This window comes from Quercus robur, chromosome 12, assembly GCF_932294415.1.
Source record: "Quercus robur chromosome 12, dhQueRobu3.1, whole genome shotgun sequence".
NCBI lineage: Eukaryota > Viridiplantae > Streptophyta > Magnoliopsida > Fagales > Fagaceae > Quercus > Quercus robur.
Window position 1 is genome coordinate 17,846,669 of NC_065545.1, and position 24,522 is coordinate 17,871,190.

The 24,522-nt window shown below is 35.2% G+C and overlaps 6 protein-coding genes and 1 non-coding gene across 8 annotated transcripts in view; 4 read left to right on the top strand and 3 right to left on the bottom strand.

Annotated features, from left to right (window-relative positions):
• Positions 1 to 286: 286 nt before the first annotated feature.
• Positions 287 to 1,498, bottom strand: LOC126708220 (uncharacterized). Its single transcript, XM_050408022.1, has one exon. The coding sequence runs from the start codon at positions 1,496 to 1,498 to the stop codon at positions 287 to 289; it is 1,212 nt and encodes a 403-aa protein (XP_050263979.1).
• Positions 1,499 to 8,274: 6,776 nt separating this feature from the next.
• On the bottom strand, positions 8,275 to 9,696 carry LOC126709876 (uncharacterized). The gene is made up of 3 exons (XM_050410241.1): positions 9,593 to 9,696; positions 9,072 to 9,286; positions 8,275 to 8,811 (listed from the first exon to the last, which is right to left on the bottom strand). Exons 1-3 carry the CDS (start codon positions 9,680 to 9,682, stop codon positions 8,538 to 8,540), a joined length of 579 nt encoding a protein of 192 aa, XP_050266198.1. The 5' UTR covers positions 9,683 to 9,696; the 3' UTR covers positions 8,275 to 8,537.
• A 3,622-nt stretch (positions 9,697 to 13,318) lies between these two features.
• LOC126710676 (small nucleolar RNA U3) lies at positions 13,319 to 13,535 on the top strand. Its single transcript, XR_007649725.1, has one exon. It is a non-coding gene; the product is annotated as a small nucleolar RNA U3 (small nucleolar RNA).
• A 491-nt stretch (positions 13,536 to 14,026) lies between these two features.
• Positions 14,027 to 15,805, top strand: LOC126709710 (protein ECERIFERUM 26-like). The gene is made up of 2 exons (XM_050410038.1): positions 14,027 to 14,449; positions 14,870 to 15,805. Exons 1-2 carry the CDS (start codon positions 14,033 to 14,035, stop codon positions 15,803 to 15,805), a joined length of 1,353 nt encoding a protein of 450 aa, XP_050265995.1. The 5' UTR covers positions 14,027 to 14,032.
• Positions 15,806 to 18,078: 2,273 nt separating this feature from the next.
• Positions 18,079 to 24,522, top strand: part of LOC126710304 (transcription termination factor MTERF9, chloroplastic-like) — a 32,305-nt gene continuing 25,861 nt past the window's right edge. The window contains exon 1 of the mRNA XM_050410712.1: positions 18,079 to 18,517. The gene's annotated coding sequence lies outside the window, so the exon portion shown is untranslated. The remainder of the gene's footprint in view (positions 18,518 to 24,522) is intronic.
• LOC126708221 (uncharacterized) lies at positions 18,731 to 19,285 on the top strand. The gene has a single exon (XM_050408023.1). It carries the CDS (start codon positions 18,731 to 18,733, stop codon positions 19,283 to 19,285), a length of 555 nt encoding a protein of 184 aa, XP_050263980.1.
• The window catches only part of LOC126710306 (uncharacterized), a 31,017-nt gene continuing 29,697 nt past the window's right edge, over positions 23,203 to 24,522 (bottom strand). Inside the window, exon 2 of one of the 2 annotated variants that reach the window (XM_050410714.1) lies at positions 23,203 to 24,452. In XM_050410714.1, coding sequence (XP_050266671.1) covers positions 23,291 to 24,452 — 1,162 coding nt within the window. In that variant the 3' untranslated portion in view covers positions 23,203 to 23,290. The remainder of the gene's footprint in view (positions 24,453 to 24,522) is intronic. The other variant, XM_050410713.1, reaches the window with a different exon arrangement.

Below are 24,522 nucleotides of genomic sequence, written 5' to 3' on the forward strand. Positions count from 1 at the left end.
CTTTCTTCACCATCACCACATTGGCTAACCAATCCGGGTAATAGACTTCCTTAATGAACTGTGTCGTGGTCAGTTTCTGAACCTCTTCCTTGATCGCCTTATCCCACTCAGGAGTGAATACCCTCTTCTTCTGACGAACAGGCTTAAAAAAGGGGTACACATTTAATCGATGAGTGATCACACTTGGGTCAATTCCTGACATGTCGTCATGACTCCATGCAAAAACGTCGATACTCTTTCTCAGGAACTGGATGAGGTCTTTTCTTGCCTTCTCCTTCATACCTGTTCAAATTCTGGTGAATTTCTCGGGATCATCTTCTTGCAAAAGAACATCTTCCAATACCTCTGTGGGCTCTGCAATAACCCTTATTTCCTCGATGCTCATTGTCTGCACCTGTTCGTCCAAAGCCATCATGGCTAAGTAGCATTCTCTAGCTGCCAACTGATCTCCTTGTGCTTGCCCTATCCCATACTCCGTAGGGAATTTGACTGATAGATGGTAGGTAGATGTTATCGCCTTCCAACTGTTCAGAGTTGGTCTTCCAATAATGGCATTGTATGAAGACGAACAGTCCACCACGAGGAAATTGACTTCCCTAGTTATCTGCTGCGGGTATGACCCTACCACTACTGGTAATGTAATGGTGCCTACGGGCTGCACCTTCATTCCTACGAACCCTATCAGTGGTGAGCAAACTGGACGAAGTTGATCCCGCCCAAGCCTCATCTGTTGGAAGGCAGGGTAGTACAATATGTCCGCTGAGTTTCCATTGTCAACTAACACTCTCCTGGTTGTATAATCTGCAATAAGCAGAGTAATGACAATCGCATCGTCATGCGGGTGATGGATCCTCTCAGCATCTTCGTTGGTGAAGGAAATGGCCGGCTTGTCCCTTGATCTCGTCCTTGGTGATCGTCCAGAGAGCTGGACGTTTTGCACCACTTTGAGATATGTCTTCTTCGACTTGGAAGATTGCCCCATCGAGTTTCCTCCAACGATAATCCTTATCTTTCCTAGTGGGGGCCGGGACGATTCCTCCATTTTTCCTTTCAACTTCTCATCTCTATAATCCCTTCCAACGAAGTGCCTCAGCTTTCCTTGTCTAATAAGATTCTCAATCTGTTGCTTCAGGTCATAACATTCATCCGTGTCATGCCCATGGTCCCTGTGGAAGCAACAATATTTACTCTTATTGCGCTTATTGGGATCTCCCTTCATCTTCTCTGGCCATTTTAGGGAAGGGTCGCCTTTGATTTGCATGAGCACCTGATCAAGTGGAGCATTCGGGGGTGTATAGTTCTGGCTTCTTCCCAAAGGACCCGTCTTCCTGTTATCTCGTTCCTTCTTATCTTCCGTCCGTCCCTTCTTTGGACGAGGGCCTTGTTCTGAGTGGCGTGCTGGATGTGCTTCCATCCTTTCAGCTCTTTTCCTCTTCTTGGCTATGATCGCATCTTCTGTATTCATGAAGTTCTGAGCCGAATGGACAAGCTCAGCCATAGTTTAAGGCTCCTTCTCATATAGCTTGTGGATAAATAAATCAGAATTAATCCCATTGTGGAAGGCTGCCAGTAGAAGCTTGTCGTCCACCTCATCCACACTAAGGGCTTCTCTGTTGAAGCGAGTGATGAATGACCGCAGGCTTTCATTCTCCCCTTGCTCTATGGTCAACAAGCTGGACGAAGAACGCTTGTGTCTTTGTCCCCCGATGAAGTTGTTAACAAACAGTTTGCTTAACTCTTCGAAAGAACCTACAGAACTTGGAGGTATTTTGCTTAACCAAACTCGCGCCAGGCCTTTAAGGGTGGTAGGGAAGGCTCTACACATGATTTCATCAGGGACCCCTTGAAGGTGCATAGTTGTCTTGAAAGTAGCAATGTGGTCAAACGGGTCACGCGTTCCGTCGTACGAATTCAGGGAAGGCAGTTTGAATTTTGATGGTAGAGGATGACCGTTGATGGAAGCCGTAAAGGGAGAGTCGGTTCTGTGGACCAAATCTTCTATAGGATTCGTCCTCCTCATGTTCTCTTTCATTTCCTCCATGACTCTCTTCATTTGGTCCATTTCTTCTTTCAAGTGTGGTACCGTCCGTGAAGTGGTGCCTCTTAACTAACTTCCAATCTCAGGATTTTCTCTATCGCCATGACCTTGTGTTTGTCCTTCACGTTCCTCACGTGTTTGTCTTCTCTGATTGATCTCCATTCTTAACTCTTGGTTTTGGCGAGTCAACTTCGCCATTGCAGCCGCCATAGATTGCACATGTTGAACAGATGATGTCTGCATGACTGGTGCGGATTGGCGATCGCGTTGGGGATCACTTGAAGCGCCTCTGCTTCCCTAACGGCCTGGGCTAGTAGCCCTCGACCTGGTCCTGACCATCCTAACCTTTGTCGCAGAAAAGAAAGTTGCAAAACAATCTCTTCCCCACAGACGGCGCCAACTGATATCGCTCCGAATCAGTAAGGTGGATGATCTGGTTTCGGTGGGCTACTGAAATGGTGGAAGGCCTACAAGAAACAAACAGTCAAAGAGGAGACTGGAGAATACCGGCCAAACCCTCCCCTATGAGGAAGTTAGTCTCGCAGAGAAGGGAGTTCCAAGTATTTGTGAGTAATGTCTCAGAAAAGTTCTTACCTCTATCGGGTTCAGACCGGTCCTTTATATAGGGATCCTGGGGACGGTTATTTGTCCAATAACCTCCCCAAGATTTGTGGAAGCCAACGAGTCCGGAGTTAACTTCCTCAATGGCTACTAAAATTGTAACCGCTAACGGAAGTTAACTTATTTGATGGATTCGTTGGGATAGTTGCGGGTTTAGTGACCGCTACAAAGAGTTAAAAGTTCTAAGTGTTGCGTATTCGTCCATCTGGTGGAGGACTGTTTGGTCGTCCATGGACATCTGAAGGTCGTCCATGGACGACCTTCATCATGGACGACTTTATCGTCCATGGGAGACTTCACTGATCAAGAGTAGTATTATTGTCCATGAACACTTTTACTTCTTCTGGGGTGATTCTAGGTCGAACTTGCTCAATTGGGTCTGGACGACCACTTTGGACGAACCGGAGTTAGACTAATTTTCTGCTCCCCTATCAATATATATATATATATATATTTTTTTTTGGTAAACCAGACTTAACATTAAACTCAAATAATAGCGTTAGTACAAATCCTGTTGGAGAAAACTCCATTACAATCATCCTCCAAGACCTTAAACAAGTCCACAGGCGGACTTGATAACAAAATAAACTCAACCTCTTGCTCAGCGCCTATTTTGGCTAACATGTCAGCACACCAGTTGGCCTTGCGGTAACAGTGGCTGAACTGAATCTGATGAAATCTGGACGCCAAAAGCCTACAGTCCTCCAATATGGGTGAAATTATAAAGTTTATATGGTTAGAATTCTTTAGAACGTCTACCACCATTTTTGCATCAATCTCAACAATAAGGCAAGAAATATTCATGTTACAGCAGAGTATCAAACCATCCCTCAGTCCCCAAAGTTCAGCAACAAAGCTATTTGTTGATCCAATATGCCTGGTGAAACCCGCCACCCAGCTACCATGTTCATCTCTGATGATGCCCCCACAACCAGCCCGCTCCATACAGCTCATAGAAGACCCATCCGTGTTCAGTTTCTTCCAACCTGCTGGAGGTTTCTCCCACCTAATTCTTCTATTGACTCTTTGAACTGGATTTCTAGGTGAGCTCACATAATACAGAAACTCCAGTGCTTGATTATAGATTTCAGAAGGTAGACTTGGATTTGGACTTTTCCTTTGGAACATAAACAAATTCCTACTTTTCCACAAACTCCAAACCGCAAAGTTAAAAGTAATTCGCCATGGTGGCTTCCCTTGAACATAGCTACTCTGAACTTTCCCATTTGATTGAAGCCATTCCTATAAATTGCTCATCCAGAAATCTCTATTTGTTTGCTTAACTCCCAACTGAATCCATACCTGTTTGGCTCTCTGACAATCTCTGAAAGCATGCAATATGGTTTCCGGTTCCCTTTGGCAGATGGGACATCCTTCATCAACCACCATTCCCCTCTTTGCAAGGCAATACTTGACACCAATGCTATTGTGAACACACCTCCATAAGAAAGTTTTAATCTTAGGTAGTGTCTCAGATTTCCAAATCCAGCTAGTGTTAAAAGGTTGCATAGAATCAGCTTCCCTGACAAGTGAATAAGCACTCTTAAGGTCAAACATTCCTCTAGCATTACCTACCCAAGCTAACCTATCCTTCCCTCCACCAACTATGGACATTGGAACAGCTTGAATGACCGATTTAATATCAATAGGAAGATCGAAAGGTAATCTGATCCAATCCCAACCTGCATCTGTCAAAAGGTCTTTAACCTCCCATTGACTTGCTTCTTGTGTTAGCGGGCCATGGATCATCTGCCGTAGAGGGCCTTTACGAGTCCAATTACCCAGCCAAAAATTGAGTTTACTGTACCTATCAATCACCCACATACTACCTTTATCAAAGGTCTCCCTACCCTTTTTAATGGCCCTCCAGATCTGGGAACAAGGCAATCGGTCAGAGTTGGCTGCACTGATTCTTCTACTGCTGCAATACTTTCGTTTAAGAACTTGAGCCCATAATGCACCTTCTTTTGTGTGAAGATTCCAATTCAATTTTGCAAGAAGTGCAGTATTTCTGCCCTTGGCTTCCTGTAATCCCAACCTACCATCCTCTTTAGGCTTTGTAACTTTATGCCACCCAACCCAATGAACTTTCTTCGAAGTTTTCGATGAGCCCCATAGGAAATTTCTGTTAACCCGATCAATGCCATCCAATATTCTTCCTGGAAGATAGGTGCCCTGCATAACATAGGATGGAATGGATGCCGATGAAGCTTGAATTAAGACAGCCCGACTAGCTAATGAGAGCATATTTGCTTTCCACCCCGCTAGCTTTTGTTTGACCCTCTCCAAAATGTAATTGAAATCATGGGATGATGTACCCGTATGCTTAATGGGAAATCCAAGATATTTACCAAGTGACGGAGTGGATGCAAACCCAAGTATATCGCATAACGACTCTCTTGTATCTCTATCTACATTTGGAGAAAAAAAAGCTCTTGACTTAGTGATACTCACTGATTGCCCTGACATCAATCAAAAATCATTAAGGACATCTCTGATAGTGGAGCAATTCAGCCCATCTGCCTTCCCGAATAACATTAAGTCGTCCGCAAAGAACAATGTGAAAACGCAGGACCACTTTGGGATGCCTTCACAGGCTGCCACAACTTAGCCTCACATTTTTCAAGTATAAGTTGACCGAGGTAGTCCATACAGAGGATAAATAGATACGGGGATAAAGGATCTCCTTGCCTAATCCCCCTTGAAGGATAAATTGGCTCTAAAGCTTCACCATTGACCAAAATTGAAGTTGAGACTGTGGATACACAACTCATAATGATATCAATTAAATTTGCTGGCAAATTGGCTCTAATTAGCATCTCTCTAATAAAGCTCCACTCAAGCTTATCATATGTCTTCTCCAAATCAATTTTTAGAGCCATATATCCTACTTTCCCCTTTTTTTTTTTGCTCAGAGTGTGAATAATCTCTTGCACTATGATTGCATTATCATTGCCTTTCCTTCCCGGAACAATGGTTGTTTGGAGAGGGAAAATAATCTTCTCCAAATGAGGCCTTAATCTAGCAACAATAATCTTTGTGATCACTTTATAAATTGTATTGCGTAAACTAATTGGCCTGTAGTTACCTAGAGTCTCCGGACCGTGAATCTTTGGAATAAGAACAATGTGAGTCCTATTCAAGAACTCTGACACTTTTCTCTCTACAAACACCTTTTTGACCATATCAATCACTGAATTGCCAACAATCAACCAAAATCTGTGAAAGAAACTCGCATGTAACCCATCTGGGCCCGGGGCCTTGAAAGCCTTGAGAGGCCACAAGGCAAATTTTATTTCTTCCACCGAGACCTCCCCACCAATGCTCTCCTTTTCCTCATCTGATAACCTGCCCTACCAGTGAGTAACAATGGGTGCTAACCAAGAAGCACTATATAGAGAGGAGGTATACACTTCATTGAAACCACTCCTAATAACATCTTTAATTATAGACGTATTTGACTTTTTTTTTTCCCCTACTTTTTTCATGGGATAGCAACGAACACATTGATTAAATTAAAAATCTTAATTTCAATAGGATTTAAATTCTATATCAAATGGAATTCTACCTCTATATATAAGCTTACTCTAATATGTGAATGCTTAAATCCTATGACAATGCAGGTTTGCATTCTTTCTTCATTATTATTTTTTTCATTTTATTTAAGTTATTTTTCTTTAACTTCAAAAAAATTTAATAAAAACTTCTCACACAAGTACTTAAATTCATGAATTCCACATTAGAAATTGATAGATAGATTAACCCAATTCATAATATTAACTTTTGTACTCATTTGTTATCTTCTGCAATAATTAGTTCAAGTTTTCGTTACATACTCGCACTTACTACACTTTCATTTCTCAAAGTGATAGAGGATACAAATAGGTATATTCTTTGTTCTTTTTCTACATTTATATCTTAATTTATGATTTTTGTTAGTTTCTTAATTTTAAATTATGAATAAGTTTGACTATATTCTTAGTATTAAATTTTATGAATTAGCCTAAGAAACGTTTACTGATAATATATAGCTTTATGACTTTATCAATAACTTTTTATTAACGTGATTTTAAAATATTTTGAATAGACAGTTAAATTAATTTATTAACATGATTTAAACTCCACTAAATTCTTTTCAAGGTATTGGTTTTAAAAAAAAAATTCAAATTGATTTGCTAATTATTAACTGCTATGCATGTACTAACTTCTAACTACCAAACCAACAATTGAAATAACTAGACAGGGATAAGACACCACCACCACCACCACCGACCTACATGCAAGTATTTTTTACACTTTACATGCACTTAATTTGTCTTCCAAATAATATGTATAGTTAGTTTGGTTTGGTTGTGTATATTATAGTTGTTTGTCACATATATTTTTTGGGTTAAATAGTTGAACAATGTTGAAATAACAAAACTTGCAAGATTGAAAAGAAGATTGATTATGAATGAACAATGATATCTCTATTATTAGCGCCATTACTTAGAGTTACAAACAATTTCATGATATAGTTAGAATTAGAAAGATAGATCTATATGTTCAGATTTGAAAGTAAGTTCACAAATATATATTTTTGGCTTTTAAATAATACTATTTAACTTTTATAATGTATAATGCTTTTGGAGTGATTATATTTATATATGGTTATAATAAGTGTTTTTGGGGTGATTATATTTATTTATATACGATTATAATTATTTAATGGTTCTTTAGACCTTTAACAACATTAGTTATATTTTTATTTTTAGACTTATGTAAATATCATTGAGTTGATGTTACACTAACTTATGTTTTTATTGGGGCATTTTGATTGGAAAAATATACACGCACATGTAGCATGATTTTTACATTCAATTACAAATTAATAATTCATTTAGCTATTATTTATTTTAATAAAATTATACGTTTTATGAGTTTATATCTAAAACTGTGCAACGCATGGGTCTTAAACTAGTAAAATAGTAATACATTCATGCGTCACACAAAGAATATAACCAGAGTATAATTTTTGTTTCAATTAGTAATATCTTTGTTTTATATAAAAAAAATATTAAAAAAAAAAAAACAGACGAAAGATTATTTAACTGGGAGAATCCTATGTCAGTTGTAGAGGTTGATGGTAACTGTTAATAGGAAACACCAATTGGAGTTGTAATATCATTGAAAGATTTATTGATAGGAAAGAGTAATATGATTTGGAATAAGAGTAATGTGTTGTTTTCTGGATTTTTTTTTATTTATTTTTTGCGCTAAATAGATTTGGCAGCAAGAATTTTTCATTTCTTTTTATTGTTTTAAGCTATTTGTAAGTAGTGATTTCACTCTTTTTTGTTAAATTATGTTATCAAAGGGCATTCTGGAGATTTAATACGACAAAAACACATATTTCTAACAAATTACACTTTGTATTAAAAAATTTAAATCTATAAAAAATTGGTAAAAATAGGGGATAGTTCGCTAATTTACAATAACTCAAGTAAGAGACATTAGTCTATTTTAAGGTTTACAAGAATTGAAGTGTATCCTATAGTTAAGGATGATAAAGTGAATTAACACACAAATTACTCTTATTTGAAACTCAATGTAGCGTAAAAATTAAACCTGGTTTGTTGTAAGTTGAAACAATACCATTCCACATTCCATTCGAGCTGTGAAGAACAATATTCAAAAGCAGTGAAGAACAATATTCAAAAGCAGTGAAAACAAAATAAGCAAACAGAAAAATGATATTTACAATGAAAACTCCAAGCAGTCAAGCACCAGGTTGCTTGCTATACAAAAATCGCCCTTGTAGAAATGCACCCACCAATGACATTTGATCCTTGGACAAGTGATTGAAGAAGCGTCACTCACACACCCACATTATACATAGTCATATATTAGTTATGATAGTGTGGCTGTTTCCACTCTTAACAGGTTCCTCTTGTGCATCTTCTAAGAAATCCTCTCTTGCATTGATAGCTAACATAAGAGCAACCAACCAGAAGAGAGATGCATCCAAAGACACAAAAGCACCACCACCAAGGAGGCCTGTTTTAGCCGTGGGGCAATCTGTTTTGAGGTTGCGATGGACATTGCGGGACAGGTGAAATTGCTCTGTTAAAGTTGGCCATAATAGAAAGGTTGCCCCTAATCCAGTTGTAAACCTGAGTGCAAAATTTTACCATCATTAGTTTTAATCTGCGAGTAATATTAGGAATGCAACTTTTTACATAAGAGATTAGAGCAACAAAATCATTTTCATGTGAGTTGATTGCTAATACTATTTTTGTTATTATGCACCAATCAAACAAACCATATCAGTAGCTATAAAGAATGTTGTGTTCCTACATTTATTTTTAATTAGAAAACACAACAAGAGTAGCATAGAATGACTTTTGAGACTAGGTAAAGAATTTATACTTACAAAGCAACATTAAAGAAGATGGTGAAGTTGGTGCTTTTGAACAGAACAGAATTTGGAACTGATTTTCTTTGGTAAGGGTGAAAGAGTGACAAGTAGCCAACCACGGTAGAAGCCAAAAGAAACAAAAATGAGAGATAACCCAAAACAACTGTGGGACTTGATGGGTACTTGCAAATGATGACATCTTTCCCGGCAATTGGGGTGCCACCTGCAGGCTATCAAAGCCCAACAAAACAAAAATCAAAGAAATTAATATCAATTTAAAAGAAGAAAAAAAAAAGGCATGCATTTGATTTAACTTAGCACTACAAATTGAATTTCTCAAGGTAATATTCAGGCAAGTATTATAAATGAAATTTTTTTAAAATCAAAAATTAAAAAAAAAAAAAAAACATTGTGTAAGGAAACAGACAAATAGTAGCAATTAATTGGAAAAAATCTACTAAACAATACAATAAAATTTAATTAACATGTTAACAATGTGTTTTGGTGTCTTCGAGATATAAGGGAGATACAAATACCTTCTTAGTCTCGGCAAAAATTCCAAATATGAAAGAGATCACACCAAGTGTACCCACAATAAGAGCCATCTTTGTTGCAGTGATGGCCATGCTTACAACCAAGATGACAATTGACAAATAACTTGATGCTGAACTCCTGCAAGTGTCAAAGTGAAAAATTAAGAAGAAAATACATGAAAGCAAATATGAGACACATAAATAAGTTCATTATGAGAGGACCAAGGAGTAATATGGTCTATTACTAGGACCAATTGTCTAATGGGTGCATGAGATTGAACTTTCTACTTTGTGAATAAAAACACAAGCAATTATTTTCTCTGGTGATAAGTTGTACAAATCTCGTGGATGTTAGGCTCAAGAATAAATTCAAGACAAGTTGGAAATTGGCAAAATTTCTCCATCATATTATAAGAGTTGAAACCAAATTCAGATTGTGACAAGAACTCCAAATTATAATCATCATAAAAGATAAAATTTTGGATAACTCATGAGTCCAAATAGTCAACAAAATGCAATAATATTCACAAAAGAGAGTGGGGAAGCAACAAAGGGAGAAAAAAAAAAAAAAAAAACTACCCTTCAATAGATTAAAGAAAAAGAGAGATTGAAAAAAAGAAAAGAAAACAACCATTACCTTTGAAGGTTTGAAGTCTATGAAGATTGCAATTGAGATTTGTGTGATTATAAATAAGAGAAGGTGGAGAGTTCAAGTATGCATGTGGACAATTTTCACGGCAAAATTCAGGGCATGAATCTTGGACACTTTGACAGCACAGATTCAGAATCTTATTGGGAATTTACCTTAAAACGGTTTTGGCTGTGCATTTTTACCTTAAACAGGTGCCTTTTGGCTGTCTCTTAGTTTGCTAGCTGTATTTCTTTTAGTCTTTTTTTATAAATATTTTTCTATATTTGGTAATAACCTTAAAAATGAGATTAGGTTGTTTTCAATAGTTTCCATATTGATTCATAACTTTTTTTTATTTAGCTTGGCGTGTGATACAGTTGGTTTTCAAAAGTTTTAACAAAAAAAGTAATGCTACAACCACAAATTAACTATTTTACAATATTTTTAAAAACTATTGATGTAGCAAATTCTTATTAGTTCTAATATGGATCCGCTATTAATATCACATTTATGTTTACCAATAATTATTGGAAAATCACTAAAACCATATTAGCCGTTTGTAAAAATATTGTAAAATAGTTTGTACTCTTTTCCATCAACCAAATATAGTTTTCCTTTAATTTTTTTTAATGCTATTAAACACTAAAAAACTCAACATTAAAACATTTTATATATAAAAAATTAGTTCTTTTTTCAACTTTTTTTTTTAATTTTCTATATTTGGTAATAACCTTAAAAATGAGATTATAGATTGCTTTTAATGGTTTCCATCTTGGTTTATAACTTCCTTTATTTTGCTTGGCTTGTGATATAGTTGGTTTCCAAAAGTTTTAACAAAAAACAATCTCTAAAAACTGAAAATATAGTTTTTTGTTGCTTATTGTTTACATATTGCTTTCTAACTTTTTTTTTTTTATTTTTTTATTTTTTTTTTTTTTTTAATAAGAAACTTCTTATATATAGCGTGGCATGAGATACAACTGTTTTACAAAAAAATTCAATAGGTTTTTCCATCAACCAAATATAGTTTTCCTTTAAATTTTTTTAATGCTATTAAACACCGAAAAACTCAACATTAAGGTTATGTTTGGTAATAGTTTTTGTTTTCTATTTTCAAAAACTTGTTTTTGGGAATATAAAGAAATAACAATTTTCTTGTATTTTTAAAATAAAAAACATGTTTGGTTAGTTGAAATAAAAAAAAAATAGTTTTTTGAAGAAAAAAATAGAAAATACTAAAATATATTGTTACTACGATTTGAACTCTAATGATAACTTATTAAATAAGACAGATTCATTAAATTAAATGTGTATTTTCATTGACTTTTAAAAATTAGAAACTAAAAACAGCATTTTCTATATTTTCAATTTCCTTCACAAATTGAGTTTTGAAAACAATTTTTGTTTTCTATTCATTTTGGATTGCCAAACAAGTTTTTTAGTCTCAAAAATAGAAAATTGTTTTTGGAAACAGAAAATAAGAGGAAAAACCAGTTACCAAACATATCCTAACATTCTATAAAAAAAATTAATTCTTTTTTTTTTTTTTTAAGTTTTTTATTTTATTGCATATATTTGGTAATAACCTTAAAAATGAGATTAGGTTGTTTTCAATAGTTTCCATATTGGTTCATAATTTTCTTTATTTAGCTTGACGTGTGATATAATTGGTTTCCAAAAGTTTTAACAAAAAAAATCTCTAAAAACTGAAATATAGTTTTCAGTTGACTATAGTTTCTATATTGCTTTCTACTTTTTTTTTTTTTTTTTTTTTTTTTTTTTTTTTTTTTTTTTAAATTTATAAGAAACTTCTTATATTTAGCATGGTATGAGATATGATTATTTTCCAAAAAAATTTAATAGGTTTTTCCATTAACCAAATATAGTTTTCCTTTAATTTTTTTTAATGTTACTAAGCACTGAAAAACTCGATATCGAAACAAACAGAGCGTTAATAAATTTTTGTAATTTAGAGTATTCAAATTGCTCCCACAAGTTATTTGGTTGATAATTTATTTTAGTACAAAATTTAGGTACAGTTCCTTAAGTGTTATTTCTTAGGTTCTCCTCTTAAGATTCGGTCATATTACTATTTAACTAAAAAATACACTTCCATCCCATGAAAAAAAATCCACATGACAGAATTTTAAAAGAGGAACCTAAGGAACAGCATCTAAGTACTGTACCTAAGTCTTGCTCTTTATTTTATTACACTTATTTTAATTTTTTTTAGTTTGATTGATTTTGATGAATTTGGAAAATTTGAATATAGTTTAAGCGTATTATATATTGCAATAATTTATTGAAAACACATGTTTAAATAATTGATAAAAACCCAATTTATCAATTATAAAAAAATAGCTTATAATCAAATGTCAAATGCACACTTAATACAATATTGGATATTACAACACCATTAGACATTGTATCTAATATACAAAACTACTACTTTAATTGGGTTATTTTCTTTAGTCCTTATTTAGACCAAGTTAATGGGTATTTTATTATTATTTTTTTATTTTGTGATTTTTTTTTTAATTTTGTCATGGATCCCAAGTAATTAAGGACCCATTTGGTAATGTTGTTCAATTATTTAAGTTTTTTAGAAATACGTGTGTATAAAAAAGTATTGTGAAAATTCATGTTGTGTTGTTAAATAACAAAAACTGTTATTTAAATACTCCTACCAAACACCCCCCCCCCCCCCCCCACAAGATTTAAGGGCTATCCATGCAATAGAAAAAAATAAAAAGATTTAGAGCCCGTTTGGTAGAGCATTTTAGTAATATGTTTTCAGTTTTCAAACAACATTTCATGTATTTTTATGCATTTTTTTACCCACACGTATTTCAAAAAGATACAAACAACATTATTCAAACTACTCTATCAAACACTCCCTTAAAAGTTGTGTGGTCCAGGGAACTTGAGGGGCGTTTTTGTCCTTGCGTAGACAGCAAAGAATGAAGTGGGAACATGTAAAGGGGTAGTTTTGTCAATAAGCAAGTAGTATGATTTTGTAACCGAAGCGAGCTTGTCCCATATCGACTAGATAGTTAGCAAGACTTCACGTTATAACACTGGCTTCAGCTTATTTGGTCACGACCTTACTTGAACAGGATCTGTTCTATAGGATCGTACCTCTGTATCCTTGATCACAAAGGAGACAGGACCTAAACCCGGTGGATGAATCATGGCCGTGCGATCAGAGCGTGATTAACGGTCTTTGGTGCTTCTGATTGAGGCACCAATCTGTAGATGATCGTTCTCAACTGGGCCTGGCCCAGTTGGGATGGTCGCATGGCTGTCTGACGGGCTTCCATACAAAACTTTTTGCTTTTGTTCCTATTTCCATGCACAGTGTTTGATAAAATTCCCAACTGATGTTTTGTTCATAACACTCACATATATTAGTATTACATATATGTCTCTCTGTTTTTCACTCAATTATCGTCTTGGAGATTTATTTCTAGTCCTATAATCTACCATTAAGTATAATTAAGTATGCGGTTCAATATTCAGTTTGCCATTTGAGCCTTTTTTGGGTAATTTGAGTTATTGTTTGAGCCTTTTTTTTAACTCCAAAAATTTAATTGGTAATTCAAATGAATAGCCTTCTGAGGCTTATGAAACGTAGACGAAATACCAAAAGCTTCATGGTTCATGAGAATCTCATTTTCCCCAAAAAATACAATGGTTGTTTTGTTTCTGGTAACCACACAAATAGACCCTTCAGCCTCACATCTCTTACCATATAAAAGTTCACAAAGAAACCAAAATCGTACAACACAATTGTTCTCTAATACTTCTTAACAATGGCAGAGATCACATATATTTGCAAAAGAACTGTGGTAAGTACCAAACCAACCCAACCAGGAAAGTGCCACTCTTTTTCGGTCCTTGACCACCTAATGGAGAAGAATCACATTAGGATTGTATACTACTGTAAGTCTTGGGGAGAAAAAGAGGCTGGAGAGATCACAGTAAGTCTTAGAGAGTCTCTCTCAGAAATGCTTACACATTTTCCAAAAGTGACTGGAAGGTTAATAAGGAATGAGAAAGGGAATTGGATGATCAAGTGTAATGATGCTGGAGTGAGAATGGTGGAAGCAAGGGCCAAGGGGAGTGTGGAGGATTGGCTAAAAAGTGTAGATAGAGAGAAGGAGCTTAAGCTTGTGTATTGGGAAGCCATGATTCACAAGCCATATTTTTGGTCAACATTTTATGTCCAGGTACCTATTACTTCATATTTTTGTCAAATATTTTAGGAAATAATTTTATCACTTAACTATTATTCTAACACTCATTTCGATAATTTCAGGATAGTATTTCAATTTATTCTCACTTTATAATCAAATAGAGGACTACAATGAAAAAAAAAATTATGTACTGAAGAGAAGGATTTAGTCTTAAATTTTTTAGTTCAAATGGTTTAAATAAGGTATGCAAAAGTACAATTTTTTTCTTTTGTCTATTATAAAACCCATGAATGGATTTAAATATTATTAATATGTGGATTTGAAATAATTAGGTGCATAGTATTATTTCAAATTTATAACACAATTATTTTTGTTGGAACAAGATTTTCAGTTCAGATCTTTTATGTGATATCAAATTTCATATTTATAATTAACATTGCTTTTTGTTTCCAGATAACAGAGTTTGAAGAAGGTGGAGTAGCAATAGGCCTCAGTTGCTTTCATCTCCTTGCAGACCCCATTTGTGCCACCATGTTCCTCAAGGCTTGGGCTGACAAAACCTTGGGTCAAAAAATGGTTTCTCCTCCTTTCTTCCACCCATTGCCTCCAAGAAGACCCATTAACAAAACTTCCAACCACAAGCCCTACACTGACTTAATTAACCACTACAAGTTTTCTATTGAGAATTCTACTCCATTTTTAGATGCAAATGACACTCACACAACCATAACTCTCTCATTTTCTGACCACATGGTGCAAGCTTGCATGGACATGGTTCAACCCACTTCTGCACCCAACAAGCCTAACCCATCATCACCTTTTGAGGCCCTAGCTGGGCTTTTATGGATCTGTATTAGCAAGGTGAAAGGTTTGAATGGACTAGTGAACATGTCCTTGTGTTTGGATCAGAGAAAAATTTTGGGCTTAGATAAAGGGTTTTTTGGCAACTGCATGGTTTATAACAAAGTTCATTCAAATGGCTTGGAAGAACATAATTTCTCACAAGCTACTAAGGTTATAGGAGAGGCCCTGGAGAAAATGGATAATGAAGGAATAATGGATTTGATTGAGTGGCTTGAACATAATGATAGTCAATCACATCCATTAATGAATAACTGTGATCTCATTTGTGCTAGCTTAGAGACTGTGGAACCATATTCTGTGGATTTTGTTGGGGGGTTTGAACCAATTCGAGTTTCTTATTATGTGGAGCCAGTGATTGGAATAGGACAGGTTTTGATTTTTCGAGCTCCATCATATGATGGTCCTTTGGGCAGGGTGGTTATGGTTACGCTTCCAAAGGATGAGATTGTTAAGCTGTGTGAAGATGAACTTATTTTGCATCTCTCTCCTAGAATTTTGATGGGTGTTGCTAGAAACTATGCTTGAGAGTTGATACAAGAGGTTTCAAATCACCCCCATAATAAATGAAATTGGTGCTAATTTCTCTATAGTTTTATTTATTTTAATTTGAAAGTTGTGAGGTGGAGGATTTGAACCTTTGAGGGTTTGGAAGTCTCTATTGTTTTATTTTATTTTTGAGAAAGGTGTGGAAGTCTCTATTAAAAAGACGAAGAGGTGTTAGTTGAACTAATTGGTCTATTGTTATCTCTTAATGAATACAATTATAAAATAATGCAACAAAACATTTTATTATATATAAGCATTTTCTTTTAATTACAATGTAACAAAATAAGGCATAGTCTTTTTAATTTTTAATTTAAATTACAAGTTTTGCCTATGTAATGTATATATAATCTAGTTATTTTGAGTTTTTCAACCAAAAAAAAAAAAAAAACTCTAGTTGTTTTGTAAATAATGCATTTTTCCCTTTTAGGAGAAAAAAATCACAGGAAAATTTGCCGCCCCTAAGCTTTTTTCAAATCCATGTTTATGAAAGTTAGGTGAATATATCTTGTGGATTGAGTTATTTGGCTAAGTTCCTATTTTATATCTTTATTATGCGATTAAATGATGGGATACATGAGCTTGTTCATATTATGATTATTATTGATGATTCACGAAAATTAGTAAGTTGAATATTCCGTGTTTCAATGATGGTTGGATGACCTAAAGAGGAAGAAAGTGACTATCAAAGGTGACTGACGTGACCCGGGTAAGGACTTTCCAATGATTAAGTCAATTTTCTCTCTAGAACACAGGGGTAGTGAGTGGATGAATAATAGTGCGTACCTTGGTTTGATGAGGCTTGGTCCTTTTTATAAAGAGTTTGGAGTGAGTCTACCTGTTAGGCGCCACTAACATCGTGGGAGATACGTGGATTTAGTAGGGAGAGTGGAGCAAATTTCGGGGAATTCACCCACGTTCCAAGATAAGGGTTAGTGGTCTAACCATTTGAGATTGTGGAAACACTCAGAAATTTATTAGTTGTTCATACCTTCTCGTGGTATGGATGACCTGGTTCTCCTTAGACGGTAAGATTCTCTTTGGATGATTGGTGATACGCTTGGACATCCATATTTTATGTTTGTGGTGCATATTTCTCCTTTCTCCTTTCTAAAGGTTGTTTTGGATGTTACTGATCTTGGATGACCATTATGGACGAAGACTACTTGTTGTTGATCACCATCGATTATATCCTACGAGATTAATTTAGGTTGGGTGGGATAAGTGCCTAATATCTTCCCACTTGGTGATTTATATATCGACCTTAGTCAATGAGATGTATATTGGGTCCTGTTGATATAATTTTCTTTTCTATTTTTTAAATATTTTTATTATTGATTCATATGTAATTAGAAAAAAATCCATGTATTTATTTTTTAGATTGTATATAGAATCAAAACTCTATAATTTAATTCAATTCAAACAATTTGTGTAATTTTCATTATTTAGTAAACTTATGTTGTAAGGTTTATTTTTATTTTCTCATTGCTCATGTAATTAAATTAAGTGAAAACTTCATTTTAAACCCCTTAAATTAATCACTCTCAACATTAAGATGTCAATGGGGGGAGGGGTGAAGTTGGATCATGGGTGCCTTGTTGAAGTCCTGTCCTTTTTTGGGGTGGGTTAAAAATGTTTTACTAATTTAATGAGACGACTTCAATATTGATAAGATAGGAAAAAATGGATTGTGATAATATTAATAAAGAAGGAAACACAAGTGTTTTAGATAATTATATATATATGTACATATAAAAATATACTAATATGGACTTGAAATTAGATCGTGTAATTTTTAAAATAAATTCATAAGTTATCAAATTATTCTTTGTAATTTATTGACAAAATAATATATTTATAGTAAAATTATATATAATTTTTTACGATACAAGATTGTAAGATAATTTTTTATAAGATCACCAACAAATATATATATATATATATATATTATCTAATTAACTACCTAGGTTGGGTGGGCTATGTGGATTGTGCATTGATGTTTTATGCCTTTAAAAAAGAAGAGTTTGATTAATTTTCTAAACATTTTTTTTTTGAACTTTTTTTTGCTGAAATTTAAACATTTTATTCAATGTATAAATTATTAGTTAAATTATATTCTAAAAGTTTAAATATATCATATCAAACTAATTCCAAAGATATTTGGTATATATTTCCAAATAACAATTTTCAATTTTTATATAATATTACAACTTTCTCCGCGCCAACTTTTAATCGTACGAATTTCTACGCATATTTTCAAAGAACAACCTTAAACCCTCGGACGAAAGTCTTAACTCTCAATTCTCTCACTTTCTCAATCAGTTCTCTGATTCAGTTTCCCGCAATCCGCATAGCTCAGTGTTAGAGGCCATTGACCCCTGAGCCTGAAGGATTAATCAGACCATCAATACCGCCCAGTTGAAGCTGATTCAGCCAAACTCGGTGAGTGAGTCAATTCTGTTTGCTTTTCTCTCTTCAAGACAGCTACTTTTTATCACACATAGGAATAGGAGGACCCAATTTCTATTGGGTCTTCTTCAGAAAACTGCTTTCTTTAGCATCAAATCATTTTCTTCATTAGGTTTATCTAAACCAAAACAACAAAATGAAGCTCAAAGACATTCTTTTACAGTGTCTTATCTCATAAACTCATGTGGGTTGTCACCAAAATCTGCTCTTTTAGCATCCCATAAGGTACACTTTGAAAACCCAGATAAACCAGACTTAGTGCTTAATCTTCTTAAAGAGAGTGGATTCAATGACACCCAAATCACCAAACTCGTCACAAAAATCCCACTGTTGCTTTTATCTCATCCTGAGAATACCCTTTTGCCCAAATTCGAGTTTTTGCGCTCTATAGGGGTTTCAGAGTCTGACCTCCCTAGAATCCTTAGTTTGAATCCTGACATGCTGAGAAGGAGCTTAAAGAACAATCTTATTCCCTGCTATGATTTCCTCAAGAGTCTGCTTTTTGAGAATGAGAAAGTCATTACAGCTTTAGGGCGCTCTCAAAGGGCTTTGTTAAGTAATGGAACAAAGACTATGGTTCCAAATATTGCACTTTTGAGAGAAGTTGGAGCACCTCCATCCACCATCTCTTTCTTGGTGATTCGTTCTCCGTCTGTTGCATTCATTAAGCTTAGTAAGTTTGTGAAAGCTGTCCAGGAGGTTAAGGAAATGGGTTTTGATCCTTCAAAATTTGCATTTGTGCAAGCAATCTTAGTGGTTTTGTCAATAAAAAAGCCAACGTGGGAATATAAATTTGAGATTTTTAGGAGGTGGGGTTGGTCTAAGGAGGACACTCTCTTAGCGTTTAGAAGGTTTCCAAATTTTATGCTTTTATCGGATGAGAAGATCACAAAAGTAATGAACTTCGTTGTGAACAAATTGGGACAGCCATCAACGGATATTCTTTTGAATCCTGTGGTTTTGAATTTACTTGGAGAAGAGGATTATCCCTAGGTGTTCAGTTGTTCAAATTTTGTTAGCCAAGAATTTGATCAAGAGTGATTTAAGCTTAGCGACTTTCTTACTACCTAATGAGAAGCTCTTTTTGGAGAAGTTTGTTATAAAATTTCAGGACAATGTTCCTCAATTGTTGAGCATGTATCAAACTAAATTGGATCTTTTGGATGTCGAAATTCAATCTAAGAAGGTATGTGGAACTGAACTGTTTTAACTTTTTGACTCCAATATAATGTTATTCTTGCCTTTGACTCTCATGGTTGCAAGGTTTTGCATTTTAGATTTATTGGATATGGGATTTGCGTTATCTCATACCATTTTCACATGTGTATGTAATTTCCAATACAACAATCTCAAATGTAAAACTTTGACATAGATTTGATGATTTTTTTTATTAGAAATTTAGAAGTCAATAAATCTTGTGTGTTACTATTTAGGCGAAATTACATTATTAATCCCTGAAATTTACCTATTAAGCGCTTTTAGTTCCTAAAGTTTCAATTGAGTACTATTGGTCCTTAAAGTTTCTAAACTAAGCACAATTAGTCCCTCCACTAACTTTTGTTAGTTTTTTTGCTTATATAGCTAACAGAAATATGAGTTGGCATACTTTTAATGATGTGACAATATTTTTTAATTAAAAAATCTTAAACATCTCTCCTCTCCATTTACCCCTCTTTGTCTTTTCATTTCCTCTCATTCTCTCTATCTCTTTGTAACTTCTAGTGAAATCCATGTCAGATCTTCAGAGACCGCAAGACTATTAAGGAGGTTCACAAACTAGATCTCCGTACATTGAAGCGCAGCCAATTCTAATAACCTACATAGTTCTACATACATGCAATACCTGGAACAGAGCTCTTGCCGTGAACATTTAAAAAATTAAGTTTCTGGAGCAAACTTGTTCTCATGTGGCTGAATGGGCATTGAGTTATAGGGAAACTGGATTTGATCCAATTAATACGTTGTACATATTATTGGGGACCTTTGATATGGACGTTGGACAAGGTGAGGTCCCCATTATTCCCTTAATTGGTGTTCACCATTGCCTTTTGTTATCACAGGAAACTTTGTCTCCACCTCGTGCATCTATAGATCAAGTCCCCTATATGTCTTGTACTTCGTGGTTGATTCAATTTGCAAACAAAATGAAAGTTTCTTTGCTTTGTCTTTTTTGGGTCTTTGAGTTTGAAGGTTCAGGTCAAGTATTTCGTGGAGAGTGCCATAACCGGATAGTGTGAAGTTGAAGTATGGAAGTTGGCAACGGCGACTGGATCTAACCAGTGTGGGAGAATTACAGAATAACGTGAAATGTGTTTTGGTTCAATAGTAATTGCTGAGCTGGCTTTGTACTTGTTTATAAGGCAATTTTTGACATGTCTTATTTTTATTGTGCAATCTCATACATATTGCAGGAATTGCATGTTAAGCAATTGCATATAGTCTGCTCCCCTAAATAATGTTGCCACATCATTAAAAATATGCCAACTCATTTTTCTATTAGACACATAAGCAAAAAAACTAATGGAAGTTAGTAGAGTGACCAATTGTGCTTAGTTTTGAAACTTTAGGGACTAATAGCGCTCAGTTGAAATTTCAGGGACTAAAAGATCTTAGTAGGTAAACTTCAAGAACTAATAGTGTAGTTGTGCCTACTATTAACTTCTTTTGTACAGGAAAAAAAAAAGAGAGAAAAATTGGGAGTCTTCTTGTTAGATGGGACATGAGTACTTAGATGGCTTTAATTTAGTTTGCAACTCTCTAAGTGCTAAATGTGGTCTGTGCTATTTGCTCAGGGCAACACACACAGGGCAGTATTCACCTTGGAATGTCATCTAATTGCCCTACATTAGATCTGTTACAATATTTCAAATAAATGGAGTCTGTAGACAATCTTGAGTTCTCTAACAAGTCATTCTAAAGCAGATAGAGCTAAAGGTAAAAAACGTCATATGTAGTGCACAAGACTCCTGCTGTTGCTGGATTTAGGAGAGGAAATTGATAGCCAGATTATGGACTCCAACTCGTGACACATGGCTTAAGCAGTAAGCAGTTGTGAATTTGTGCATAGGTAGAGCTGAAAGTAGTTTTCTTGAATTGAGAACTCATGCATATGGTTTTTGAGTTTTCTTTTATCATTAAAAATGGAACTTTACCACACCCATTAGGGGGCAACCTAGTGGTTAGACTTTAGAGGCTTGGGACGAGGGGGCCTTATTCCATGACCTAAATGGTCTAGGTCTAAGACCGACTATGAGCTTTAGTTACTCCAAAACCATGACACCACCCCCCCCCCCCCCCCCCCCCCCCCCCCCCCCTTCTCCCTAGGCACCATATTCAAATTCCAATTTCATGAATTTCAAGATGGTGAGGTAATGTTTTGGAATAGTTTTTGAAGAAAAGAAACTTTGTTTCTTCTTGTTAAGTACTTAAGTTACACAACAAAAAGGCCACAAAGACGTATAGATGGCCTCAAAGGTTCAAAGTGGACTGAGCAAAAGAAAAAAAGATTGCCTTGGGGGAATTGTATTCTATTGTGGCAAACTAAAAAGTCAAGTATATTGGTGTTACGTTCATGTCAATTTCATTTGTATTGCTTGGATTTTGCTCTGTGGTGACTGGTGAGTGAATCCTCCAGCATGCATGCTTTGGTGGTTACAATGTTACATAACACTGAATGACTTAGTAGTTGCTTGTGAGTTTGAGGAAAAGCATATTGAACTGGAACATATATGGTACATCGATTTGGAGTTGTATATGGTTGCTAGTTTCCAAGTTATAACTTTTAATTTTGCTTTCTTCTTGACAATAAACCAAGAACAATGGGGCTCACTCCAATCATAATTTCAATTCTTTTAGGGCAATTACCCAGCCACAATAAGGTTCACTGGATTTAGATTACTTTATTTACCCAATCTATTCAAAGACCATATATAAGTCCCCCCCTAACAATGAAATCAATTTCATATTTTCTTTTGCATAATTTAAGTGGACTCTTAGAAAATAATGGTTAAGCGATTAGATTCATAATTTTTTATTGTCTTAAATCTTTTGAATTAGTAATAATTTTTCATAGTATTGGACCAAATGGTCTAAAGTTGGAACCCTAACTCCACTTTACCTCTCATTTGAAAGTGAGAAAATTTCACTGGTCACTTATTTGAGTCTCTGTCCAAAGATGAAGGAAGTGTTAAATAATAATTATTAAGTTCATTCTTTTCTATTAGTTTAAACTTTTGGATCTAGTAGTGATTTATCTTATCTCGTATGTTCCTTGAGCCTTGGCTACAAAATTTCTGTGTTTGATGCATGGATTCGGAGAGTGCTTTCTATGAATACCAACAAAGATGTTAGATCTTGAACATGAACTCAATATAACCGAACTGGTAACAACAAAGTGTTTGTTTCACGGCAAAGCCCCATCCTGGGAGTTGATTGAACAACAATGCACCTAAGACTCAAGCTTTTACCTATGTTGACACACACAAGAATATGAGCAATGAAAGAGAGGAAAAGGAGAGTAGTACTGCAATGGCACATCAATGGAGGATGATATGATAATCCAATTAAATGAGTTTATTTCATCTAAAGTAGCAGCCTATAAAAAGAGGGCCTGTTATCGGACACTAAAGAAGGCATGAAACAGTCCTGCAATAAAGTACCATTGCAAACTGCCATTTTGCTCATCCATTCACATCGAACTGTAACCAAGTGAACAAGTGGGGCATGCAGCAACAAATAGTTTGAGCAATAAATACTATATAGAAACTATAAAATGCAACTATCTTCTAAATCAAGCTTTGTAAACTTAAGACATCTTGTAGTACTACTTCGCTGCCAATGTGCCAAACCAAATCCCAAAACCCATGTCAATATTCTTGTTGGATGGCTCAAAGTAGAAGTGCACTAGTAGGTAATGTAATGTAGATAAATCATTCATTAAATCTAAAAATAGCGAAAAACATGAAAGAAACAAGTACTTTGATTTCAAAAATGAACATCCTACAATGGTTTAATTTCAGAAATTCTCTCTGATCCAATTCCTAGATCCAGAAGATCTGACTTTCCTTGATAGACCTCCAACAGTTGAGGGATATTTTGCTGAAATTTCGTCACATAGTTCTCCAAGAAGTCTTTCTCCTTTGGTTTTAAGATAGTGAATAGTGCCGAATCTTTCCTGATCAACCCCTTGGATAACAAAATCTGAAAAACTGAGCACCGAGGTATAGTTCTCTTCTCCAAGCTGAAAAGTAAAACTATTGGATTTCTGGAAATATGTTCTGAAGGCCAACCCATTCTATTCACAAGGAAGTCCATTGCTTTCGTGATCCTCTCTTCAGTTAAACACATACAACCCGGATGCTTTTTGAATGCAAAGAGAGTCCGATCCTTGGACCAACCCCACCTCTGATACACCTCAAACCTGTGCTCCCAGTTCACTTTTCTTAATGAAGCAAGTACATGAATTGCATGGATAAAAGCCGATTTTTCGGGGTTGAATCCTAAATTTGTTACCTCCTTGACAATCTCTTCAAACTTAGCATGCCTAAGGAATGCTGTAGAAGGAAAACAACTCAATAAGAGACAGATGGAAGACTGAGGCACTCCAATTTCTCTTAAAATTGCCAAGTTGGGAGCAAGATTCTTTTGTACATCCTGAGAAAGACCCCGGCGAGCTAGCTTGAAAGTTTTAACAACTTTTTCATCCCTAACAACTATACTCTTGAAGAAATCATACATGGGCATAAGATGATTCTTAATGCTTCTACCCAGTACAGATGGACAACCTGAGATTATGTTAGCACATTCCGCGTCCGAAAGCCCAATAGAACCCAAAAACTCAAATTTGGGCAGAAGGGTCTTCTCAGGATCTGACAAAAGCAAATATGGCTCAGCCTTGACAACTTTAGAGATCTGGGCATTGGTGAATCCATGGTTCTTGAGAAGATTAAGAACCAAGTTTGGTCTCTCAGAAGTCTCAAAATTTACCCTCTGAGATGCATGTTTAGCCCTTTCTAAAGACAACCCACATGAGTTTACAAGGAATGACACAGTAAAATTGTTTTTTTTATCATCTATGAGACCTGATGAGAAATAATTGACAACAAATAAGGGAATTTGAGGAAAACCCAGATGGGAAATTGAGCTCGGCACAGCAATACACCTACTGGGTGGTACTAAAATTTGTAGTCTTCTACAGAGAATACCAAACATAATTTTGACTCACCGGTGTT

Bases quoted from the DNA above. Each gene is read 5' to 3' on its own strand.
- LOC126708220 (XM_050408022.1), bottom strand. From the start codon at position 1,498: ATGGCTGAGCTTGTCCATTCGGCTCAGAACTTCATGAATACAGAAGAT.
- LOC126709876 (XM_050410241.1), bottom strand. From the start codon at position 9,682: ATGGCCATCACTGCAACAAAGATGGCTCTTATTGTGGGTACACTTGGT. The intron at 9,287-9,592 runs GTATTTGTATCT...GGGCTTTGATAG, and splicing joins TTTTTGCCGAGACTAAGAAG to CCTGCAGGTGGCACCCCAAT. The intron at 8,812-9,071 runs GTAAGTATAAAT...TTTTGCACTCAG, and splicing joins ATCTTCTTTAATGTTGCTTT to GTTTACAACTGGATTAGGGG.
- LOC126709710 (XM_050410038.1), top strand. From the start codon at position 14,033: ATGGCAGAGATCACATATATTTGCAAAAGAACTGTGGTAAGTACCAAA. The intron at 14,450-14,869 runs GTACCTATTACT...TTTTGTTTCCAG, and splicing joins GGTCAACATTTTATGTCCAG to ATAACAGAGTTTGAAGAAGG.
- LOC126708221 (XM_050408023.1), top strand. From the start codon at position 18,731: ATGCTGAGAAGGAGCTTAAAGAACAATCTTATTCCCTGCTATGATTTC.